Raw genomic sequence first — 11,106 nt, forward strand, 5'->3', positions numbered from 1 at the left:
TAATCAGCAATATTAAAATAATAAAAGGCTTGCAATATTTCAGTTGATTTGTAATGAATCCAGAATGTATGACATTTTTGTTTTTTTAATTGCATTACAGAAAATAAAGAACTTTATCACAATATTCTAATTTTCTGAGACAGTCCTGTAGATCTCTTCATTTTGCTCTCAAAGTGCACCAGATTGATGCTTTTAACTTCAATATTTAAAAATAAATCTTCCCGGGGAAGCTTGCCCCCGGACCCCCCTATGTGACGTCCACACATCACCTATAAAAATAGCACTTTTACCCCTGCTTACACCTATATGCCGTGAGCTGAATATCGAGCCTTCATTGTAACAGTCGCGGGTACGTTGTGTATTTGCGTGGGGATTGTTGCAGTAGAAAATTCCACTGTAGCGACCGGTACATTAATGGGAAACCCTAAATGTTTGAGCACCCTCTATGAAACGACAAGCTACCCCACAGCACCCCCAAAATAAATCTCTGGCGCCGCCACTGAGCCTGATTATTCGTTTTGGGGGGGCCCGACTTTTTTTTTTCTCCAAAGGGGGGGCCTGACAGAAAAAGTTTGAGAACCACTGCACTAGCTGATGATTATGTTAAAAGTCCTTGACAATTATACACTGTACACACTGTTTACCTGTAGGAGGAGTTCATGTTCCTCCAGCTCTTGGGTCTTGGCGATCAGACGTTTCTGTAAAGACTGAATCTTCTGGATGAGTTCATATCTGCCGGGGTCGCTGCCCTGCAGGGGGGGATATTTGCAGGATGTTAACGGCCTGATGATTGGCTCTTCCATCATTGATATTCATTCTGCCTAAAGTTTGTGCATGCTCTGTCAGATAAACTAATAACGTAAATGTTCCCGTCACGTAGGGTCAGAGCTAAAGGGATCTAGGTTGAGGTTGGATAAGGAAAGTTCACCTCCAGCCGCCTCCATCGGTGAATGTTTATGGGTCTGAGCTGGTCCTCCAGGACGCTGTTCCTCGTCCTCTCTCTCAGCAGCTCCCTCTGCAGGTGGAACAGCTCTCGCCTGCAACACAACCACCCACTGCTACTTCACACAGTTCTCCACATGCAAGGAATACAGAAACAGTTCACTGGAAAGGGCGAGTTGAAGTACCTACAGGTTGATTGACAGGACAAGCTGAACTTTTGCTGAACATTGATTTGAATCATTTGAAAAGAGCATACTATGGTTTTGGAAGCTAGAAGTAAAAAAGAAGTCTTCCTACCTCTGACTCTGGATCTTTCTCACCTTTCTGATGCTTCTGCTCTAAACACTACGCTTTGTTGGTCACCTCGTCCTTTCTTCATCCTGTCCTCCTTTAACAAAGGATTCTCTCAGAGCAGCTGACTGCCATCCTTTCATCTCCTCCACTGCTCCTGCCTTCTCTCTGTGTTACCTCAGGTCCTCTCTCAGGTCCTCTCTATGTTACCTCAGGTCCTCTCTCAGGTCCTCTCTGTGTTACCTCAGGTCAGCACTCAGGTCCTCTCTGTGTTACCTCAGGTCCTCTCTCAGGTCCTCTCTGTGTTACCTCAGGTCCTCTCTCAGGTCCTCTCTGTTTTACCTCAGGTCCTCTCTGTTGGGTAAAGTCTGGTCCAGGATACTCTTCTTGCGCCGGAGTCTTTTAATCTCCACCCTCAGCAGGCGTACGTCATCCATCCGCTGGTTGTAGTGGAAGTCTCCCTTGCTCAGGATGGTTTGCTGGATCCTGATCTTCTCATACAGCAGTGCACGCTCATCGTTGCGGTGCAGCAACTGTTTGACCAGGTTGTCTCGCTCTCGGATCACCTTGAGTGAAGTTTGGTCAACAAATAATCAGATATATATATATATCTCTTTTATCATTCTTTACTTCCTCTTGTTCAACTTCATCTCTCTATACCTGTTCCAGTTGTTTCTTCTGCTGGATCTGCTCAGCATCAGCGTCGGCTATAATCTTCTGGAGTTTGAGCTGCTCTGCTTTCTGACTGTCCACACGCTGCTTTGTTTCTTCGAGCTGGAGCTTCATGAGCTGCAGTTCCCCCTGCAGCAGGACACCGAGATATGCACACATAAATACAAATAATGACAATGTGAGTGTTTGTGTGTGTCTCAGCATTGATTCTCTTATTGTTTAGCGGTCTTTTGAAAGCTGTTTAGCCCTGCCGGACTCTGGTTAGGGACTGCTCTGTAGGCACACATCAAAATGCTCACAGCAGCTTGGACAAGCTAGCTGTGGGACGTCTCTGTCTGTTTTTGTTTACACAGCGCACCTGTCTGTGCCATTATATCACTTGTTATAAAAAAGAGGATGTGTGTGTTTGTGTGTTAAACTCTTTGAATGTTATGGTACAGCGGCTCAGAGCAGCGAATAAGAAGCCGCACTTTCAATGAAAATGCCTGTATATTTGTCAGCCAGTCTGCACTTTGAATTTGAACACAAGCACATCCTGGACTGGCTCTCCATTGGTGAATATAAATGAAGCACACATTTTCCTGGCAATGTAGAGTGAAGGTAGCCCTAAAAAAGAGAAAACTATGACTTGGGTTAATGAGTAATTCAATAGTTCCTAGTGCTACTGGACAAGGCAACTCTCATAACTTACATGCGGGGAACTATGCATTTGGCAGAGGCTTTTGTCGATCACATTTGAAATGATGGTGAGGAACTCCAAAGCCTCCCTCACTATGAACCAATGAGGCAGGATGCAGTACCTTCAGGGTCTCGTTATCCTTCTCTAAGCGCTTGTGTTCCTGCTGATCCTTTGTGAGGGTGAGCTCCTTCCCAGTAATCTCGTCTCTCAATCGGGTGACCTGGTTATCCATGGTCTTCATCTTCTTCTTCATCTCTGCTATCTCCTCCTGAGGCCCAGACACAGTGAATTTTGAAGGGAGGAAACAAAGGGTGATAATATATTATAAAAACATTTACTGTGGTGTAAAACTAGTTGTGAGGAGGTTTCGCCATCTTTGCACACTAGAAAATACAGAATATAAACACGAGGAACGACAGAGTAAAAACTGTACGTCCAAGTCTTTGGAGCAATATGTACTCATGAAAGAATCTCAAGGTTATGACTTCTTCCATTTCCTAGTAACTAGCTGATGCACTGGCTACCTCACACTTTATATGAATAATAAAAAGAAACACTTGAAGGATAGTGAATGAACTGCTTTTTAAGTTTTAATATTGGCCTCTCTTTCACACACACACTCAGGCAGAGATGCAAGAGTTGGCCAGACCATCCTGAGAACCTTGGGGTCAATGTCTTGGACACTTTGTGAGTTGGACAGTAGGAGCCAGCGATGAAAGCCCCACATAGTGATCAGCAGACCCCCTGCTCTACATCTTGTGATAAGTGACCCCTGCTCTACATCCAATCAGCAGTGTGTTAGTACCTGAGCCTCGATGAGGTTTTTGCTGTAGAGGTTCCGTTCAGACACCACAGACTCCAGCAGGTTCTCTTGCTGTTTCAGCTTGCACTCTGCCTCAGTGACCTTATTCCTCCAATCAAATATCTCCATCTCTCTCACTTCCACGTCATCCACTTTTTGTTGCACCTGTGAAATGTAGAACAGTTGATGTCAGGCCTCAGAACAATACATATCTTTAAATCATTGTTTAATATAAAAAATTAATCCAAATAGTGAATGCAACCTTCTGCATGAGGCTGCTGGTCTCGTTGATGTTTCGGTCGCGCTCCTTCTCCAGCTGTTGGATGATCTTACGCTGCTTCTGGGCCTCCAGGCGGAATCCACTGATCTCGTGTTCCAGCGTCTTCTTGTCCTGCTCCAGCAGCTTCACCAGGCTCTGCTGCTTCTCAGTGGAGAGTGCAGCTTTGATCATGTTCTATGGAATGCGATCACAGAGGAATACAGGACCATGAGGAAATTATGAGGGAAAATGTAGATTAATAAATAGCCCGTGAGTTACTTTTACACTAGTTGCTGCTGTTCTGTACTGACCAAGATCAATATTTAAAATAACATAACAGGCCATATACAGCATCCTCTTCCTGTGAGGTTCTCTTCATACCTTATTTAAGATGTCTCTCTCTCGAACAAGCTCATCTATGGCTTTTCTGTAACTTTCCACCTGCTTCTGGGAGGATTCAAGATCTGTGGAAGCAGAAAGAAAGACTTGATGCCCCAAGTCAACAGTGTAGGACATTTTCATAATAACTAATTCTCTTTCATGAGCGTGGCGCTATCTTGAAACATGTTATGTAAATTAGCCGTCCTTTGAGAAGTCTGAATAAAATAAGGCAGGGCAAAAAGAAGACTTTAATGTCCGAATGAAATTGATTGATGTCCAGTTTATTGTACAGAACAGGAATTGTAAAGGAGAAACAATAAAGAATGTCCCGATCCATACTGTACCTTTCTCCAGAGCAGCAATCTGAGCCCTCAGCGTCTCCCTCTGCACCTCCACATCAGACTTCTGATCCTCCATCTGGTGGAACTTCTTCTGGATGGTTTCTCTCATCTTTGTTTGTTTGGTCAGCTCCTGACGCATCTGATTTACCTCGTCTTCTCTTATCTGACAGGTGGGGGGGAGTCATATGAAGCATTACACAGAGGTTGGGTGTTACCTGATTGACATGTAGGTATTCATGAATATATTCTCCACTACTGCAGATCTGAGCATTTATTTTATTTTAGGCCTACACACTATAGCCCCGCATCTACTCTGATTCTGTCACTAAATGCTTTGTGTGTGTCTGTGTGTGTCCGTGGCCCAACATGTACCTTGAGCTCGTTGGCGTTCTGCTGATTCTCCAGGGAGAGATGCTGTTTGGCTGCAGAGAGCTGCTCACTGTCCTGCAGCAGCTTGTTGTTCTTCAGCTGCATCTGCTCCAGATCCTTAGAGGAGCGCTCATTCAACATCTGTCACAGTCAGGGAGGGAGGCAGGTGAGGTACCACTGCGTGTGTATGTGAAATAATGTGTGTGTGAGGGTCTGTGTGGGTACATATATTTGTATGTATAACATTATTTTATATACCACACAATTACGTGCACTTTGGTTTTACATGGTTTTGGAGGCGGCAGTAGCTCAGTCTGTAGGGACTAGGGTAGAGGGTCCCCTGTTTTAATCCTTATAATGGACCAAGTATGGAGAGTGGACTGGTTCTTTGAGAAGTGTCAGCTCCTCCTGGGCACTGCCAATAAGTCCTTGAGCAAGGGACCAGATCCCACACTGCTCAAATAGTGCTGTACAAAAGCTGTCCACTCCTAATACTAGGATTGGTTGAATACAGAGACTGAACTTCACTGTGTGTGTGGTGTTGTGTACTTGTACCTGTGTGTGACGATTGAAGAGGAATTCATTCAAATCATCCATTCCTTTTCCACAATGCTGTTGTTAACCATACAGAATGATAGCAGTTTCCTGGTGTGACCTTTGCTCTTGTTGAAGAGTACATATTAGATTGTAGGTTCGTATAACAGCTTACTGATCTGGGCTTTGGTTACCATACTGTAAACTCTTTATGTGTGTCTACAAGAACACTTGTAGACAAATTAAGCTAGAACTCCAGGAAAGAGACCATAGGTTTTTTTTTAATCAATAGTATGAATTCAACTACAGACAACCCAGTCTCACGGCATTTCGTGTTAAAGTCACAAAATTGATCTATTGATTCGTGTTCACCAACACCATTTCCCCCTTTTTTTTACGGGTCACACAGAACGATAAATAATAACAAATTAGAAGGAAAAAAAGATGTTAAAAAATACAGATTTCAGTATTCTGACACAGAACGATTTTAGAAGCAATGTATTTCTATTGGTAGTATGTTTCGTGCCTGCACCAAATAATAACAAATTAGAAGGAAAAAAAAGTTTAGAAACTACAGATTTCAGTATTCTGAGGCTCTGAGCCCCATTTCTTTTCCTCACGGACGGCAAAAAAAGTCAGACATTATACGATTTAAAATAAAAACAATAATCGTGGCTTGATATTGAGTAAGAAAATGTTTTTATGAACCACACAGCTTCCGGTCTTCCAAGACCCGATCGAACAAAAAGACGTGGTGCAGGCACGAAACATACTACCAATAAAAAATACATTGCTTTTATCGTATCGTTTAATCGTTCAGTGCGACACGAAAAAAAGGGGAAAATCGTGTTGGTGAACACGAATCAATAGATTACATTTGTTTTGTGACTATAACATGCCGTGAGACTGGGTTGCTACAGAAGCCCTGAGGGGCAATGTGGACAAAAGTTTGGGGAAGAAATGTGAGCCAGACCTTAAGCTTATCATACCATTCATTTATTATACTTTCTTACTCTTACAAGAGAAATATCTCAAATTACCGAGGTATTAGATTTTGTTTTTTTAACCAGAGCTAAATTAATATACGTGTGTGTGTATTTCGGGCCTAAAAAATAACGGAGTGAAGAACTGAATTTCCCCTCGGGGATTAAAAAAGGTGATCTTAATGTTAGTCATGGTCCCTCTCCTGCTCACCTTCAGCTCTCTGAGTTGCTGCTCCAGTCTCTGCTGCTCCTCTTTGGCTCTCTGGCCCTGAACGTTCAGAGCTTTAATCTCCCCCAGCTTGGCCTCCATATCCACCTGCAGCTGTTTCACCTCCTTATCCAGCTTTTCCTTCAGCCTCATCTCCCGGGAAATCTCATTCTGCTGTACCTGTAGCTCCTGCTGAAGCTGGATTTGAACACAAATAACAAGTTACAGCTATATTAAAGTTATTTAATTCATAAGTACCCCTGTGTTTTGCTCTCATGTTACATAAGGTAATCTACATACTCATTGATGTAAAATGTCAAATTTAGCAGATAATCTAATTTCTCATTAACGTCTCTTCTTCTGTTTCCTCTTTAATAAGATCATGTACACCTTTGGTTGTCTCTTCATTGGTCTCTATTAAATCTAACATGAAGTACATTAGAGGTCTGCCGTAGAGAGTAGTTTGCATCTTACTTACCTGAGAGATATTCTCTGAGGCTTCTTCTCGTCGCGCCTCCATCTCCTGCTCCACAGTGATGGCTTTGTTTAGTTTTCCTCTCAGAGCCTCCACAGTTGTCAGAAGTTCATCCCTCTCCACAGTAAACTCCTCGTTTATCTTTAGAAGATCACTGGAAAACACGCATTACAGTTGGCTCCATGCATTTGACCTTGAGTATGCCAACAGCAATCAGTTTAGACTGGGGGAAATTGGGTGAAATGGCTCACGTCTGCTCTTGGTCCAGAGAGATGTTAGTTTGTTGTTCAGCCGTTTGCATTAGGTTGGAAACGTCTTCTTTTAAAGTCCTGATGGTCTCTTTGTCCTTACTCTCTTTTGCATGAGCAGCATCGACCATTTTCCAAGCTTTGTCCAGCTCCTTCAGTGTGAGAAGGACAACTTCAGTAAATGGTTGATTTAATTTGAGGAGAACAGAGGTAACAAATGATAAAAGTTCACTCACATGATAAAAACCATAAAAACGTCTATACACAGGCAGTTGTATGGGGGGGCAACGGTGGTCAGTGTCCCTGTAACAATGAGCTTTGACCCTCCCTGTGGCCCTGCTCCAAATAAGAGTTTATAATAAGTCCATTTTAGGTAGTGTTTTGCTGTAACTAGCAGAAGTGAACTGGAATTCATTTTATTTTACATAATGCAATTTAATACAATTGTAACTACTGAAACTAATTATGTTTTTGAAAAAAATATGTAATGTTTTTTTTGATGGGTTATGACTCTATACAAAAACTAAAAATGTTGAACACTGTCTTTGTCTCTTTTGTCCCACATTAAATGTGCCTCTCATATAGTAACTGCCCCCCCCAGTCAAATCGGTATAAAACCGCCAGGGCTTTTTACCAAACACAAAATCCTCCAAAGTCAGATCAGTGGACTGCATAACTATACTGTAGCATCTGATGCTCTGGCAGCTCTTTACCCTCTTCAGGGAGGTGATGGTGGTCTCATCGTCCTGGGACAGCTTCAGAGCGGCTGCCACGTTAGTGGATGTGGACACAACTTCTGCATTCAGCTCCCTGCATTTGGACATCAGCCTCTTCTCATTCTCACGGGACTTCTTCAGAGCATTGATGAGCTTCTCGTACTCCCCTCTGACCTTGTCCATGCTCTCGTCGCCCACCACCTCACTGAGGACTATGTGGAACTCCTCCAAGGACTCAAACATGTCCTCTGCTGCTCCTGACTCCTGGAAATGCAGAAAAGCCACAGACAGGGAGTTTAACAAGCTAGAAAGTAACTAACAGTAATTGAGTATATGTAACTAAGTACATCAAGTAACGTACTTTTTGTTTAACTATTTCTACTCTACTTATATTGTATTTCTTCTCAACTGCATTTAAAAGGGAAATAATTAATTGTATTCTACTTATTTCACAGCTTTAGTCAGATGGAGATTTAGCATTAAAAACAATGTGATACACTTTTAACACATTGCATCTCTCAAGATTAAACTATTGTAATAACTGTTTAGGTACAAAAAATGTAATCATCCAATTTATTACAAAACCATTAGGAAAGAAAGACCTTAACATGAATAATGTGAATCAGAGCAGAAACATTCAATGTAGAATGCAGAGTACTTTTAGCTTACGTTTGATACTTTAATGCAAGACTTGTAATAGAGTGAGAGAGTATTTTGACATTAATATATTGGTACTTTTACTTAATAGAGAAATCTGATACATCTTCCAGGGCTAAAGTTACTTTATCTTAAATAGTGGTAATACAGTTGGTATTTGTATTTGACCGTGTAAGAAGCAGAATGTAATATACCTACAGACAGCATTAGTGCAATTAATGTTAGCAACCATGCTAAATTCACTTTCCAAGCCGTGTATGACGTCAGGTTAGGCTAACTTTCTACTCTTTACCTTGTGCTAAATGTATTTTTGCATCAATATTAAGTTGTCTTGTAAACATTCGTAAATGCAACCCTGTATAAGAGTTCTTACCTCCATTACATCAAATGAAAAGTCAAAATATATGTGAATCCATACAGGGTGGCGTTATCACGAGAAGTGTTGACGGTTGCTAAGCGACCGTAGGTCTCGCGACAGGAGGAGCCGCTGGTCTGCGGGACTTTGTGAGATCACAACATGCACTGCGCGAGAGGTGGGCTTTAAAACGGAATGGAACTCAGTTTCAAAAAAGTATTTCTACCCAGGACACTCGCCACGGAGAAAGAGTGACACAAGACCCACTTAAATTACAAGTAATAGGTAAAAGTTCACAGAATGTTACCGTAATAAAAGAAATATCTGCCAAAGTTCTAACTAAATACAAATACATTAGAAACATATCAGTTCATTGTATGCGCGTTCAACACAATTTCAGTTTGTTTGTCTGGTTTTGATTAATCAACTATCCTGTCAATTAATTTCCTCCCTCAAGGCTCGTGCGATCAGCTCATTCTCTCATTAGCCCACATAATATCAGTGGTCTAAGGTTAGAATATTGTAGCTAACATATTAGCCACACTACTCAAATTAACTTATTCTTTAAAAACATAATTAATAAGGAGGAAATACAAACTAACTTTAAATATTAAAAAAAATATATATTTGAAATAACACAGTTGTTTTTATTTTTTCTTTGTTCTACTTTACTATGTAGCTGTGTATCACTGTTGTTAAAGGGTTTGTATGTAAACAATGTATGATTTTTTGTTCATTACTGAATACTCGAGACAGTAAGGGGTTAGGGTTAGGGTTAGGGTTTCGTTCTCTCGGCCATAACAGCAGGGGTATAAACTGTATATAAAGAAGTGTTCAGCCCTATTTTCAATATTTCCAAATTTCTTCAGCATCTGCCTCTAACTTTTTGGTAAAGGTAAGTGACTCTTTAACTTTTTCAGATTCATTTAGCAAGTGTTAAGTGTGTTTCTGTTTGGTAATCAAACAGCGCCACCTAACGCCGCAGTGTCCTCGGTGCTATCATTTAGGGAGCTAACATGTATCTACCATTAATGCAATTTGACTGTATAAGAAGCTAACATTATGTTATATGACAATCATGTTTCTTGCCACCAAATTTTGTTTATTTATTAAAGTTAAAAACGTACTTCTTAATACTGCTGTTAAACTATATGCTTATTCAGATTAATTGAATAAGTGTTAAATGTAGTTAAGTGAGATAGTTTTAACTGTCAGCGCCAGCTAACATATAGTAACCTAGGTTCTAGCTTAGTTTGCTAACAATAATCTACGATACTTTGACTCGTATAGAAGATACATCAATGATATGACAATCATAACATGTTTATCACTAAAGCCACTCAATTATATAGGTGTCGATATTAGACTGACAACATTTTTTTTAAACTTTATTTATTTAAACTTTAACCAGAGATAAATTTCTCTCACGCTAACGTGTATAGTTATTTTTTAGCCCTCTTTCTATGTGGCGGTTTAGCCCTGTTGTTAACGGTTTTGTAAGTAAACAATGCATGATGTTATGGCTATATTATGTTGATGGGAGAAAAATATAATTTAAAAAAATACTCGACAGGGTTTTCGTTCTCCCGTCCTCAAAAGCAGGGGTGTAAACTTAATATATATAATTTTTAAGTCCTAGTTTCATTACTTACCAAGTTCTTCAGTATCTGCATCCAATTTGTTGGTAAAGGGAAGTGACTCTAGAAATCCAGCTTCGCAGTAGCCTACTATATGATTATTCACATTAATTTAGCAAGTGTTCAATGTGGTAAAGTGAGATTTTTTTAAACTGTTTTGGCTATTAAACAGCGCCACCTAACGTCTTACTGTCCTACGGGCTATCGTGTAATTAGCTAACATGTATCCATGTTGATGTCGTTTGATTCAGAGAAGCTACATGTAACATTAAAGTTTATAATAAACCTAAAATGTAGTAGCCTATCTTCGACACTAGACTGACAAAATATATGTCTTATGTTGTTGAGTGAATTTCTCCTAAGCTAAACATCCTGCTTGTAGAACTGTTTAATGAACTATGTTACATGTAGCAGAGTAATTAAGAAGCTAATGTTAAATGATATGATAATCATAGGTGTAGTTAAGTGAGATGGTCAACTTATTTTATATTTTTAATAAAGAGGCTCTACCTAAAGTTTACCAAGTATGAATACAGTGATTTATTTGAATAAAGGAA

The 11,106-nt window shown here is 40.4% G+C and overlaps 1 protein-coding gene across 1 annotated transcript; it reads right to left on the reverse strand.

Moving 5' to 3' along the window:
• Window positions 1-644: 644 nt before the first annotated feature.
• On the reverse strand, window positions 645-9,001 carry cfap58 (cilia and flagella associated protein 58; the record flags this gene model as incomplete). The annotated part of the gene is made up of 15 exons (XM_010789712.1): window positions 8,931-9,001; window positions 7,898-8,164; window positions 7,188-7,336; window positions 6,940-7,090; window positions 6,465-6,659; window positions 4,740-4,877; window positions 4,371-4,530; window positions 4,027-4,109; window positions 3,649-3,840; window positions 3,390-3,551; window positions 2,706-2,852; window positions 1,894-2,034; window positions 1,576-1,799; window positions 929-1,037; window positions 645-749 (listed from the first exon to the last, which is right to left on the reverse strand). Coding segments are annotated over exons 1-15 (2,229 nt in total), but the record flags the coding sequence as incomplete, so codon positions are not given.
• Between the last annotated feature and the right edge of the window lie 2,105 nt (window positions 9,002-11,106).

Source organism: Notothenia coriiceps, unplaced genomic scaffold (genome assembly GCF_000735185.1).
Source record: "Notothenia coriiceps isolate Sejong01 unplaced genomic scaffold, NC01 NC01_scaffold00033203, whole genome shotgun sequence".
Classification (NCBI taxonomy): domain Eukaryota; kingdom Metazoa; phylum Chordata; class Actinopteri; order Perciformes; family Nototheniidae; genus Notothenia; species Notothenia coriiceps.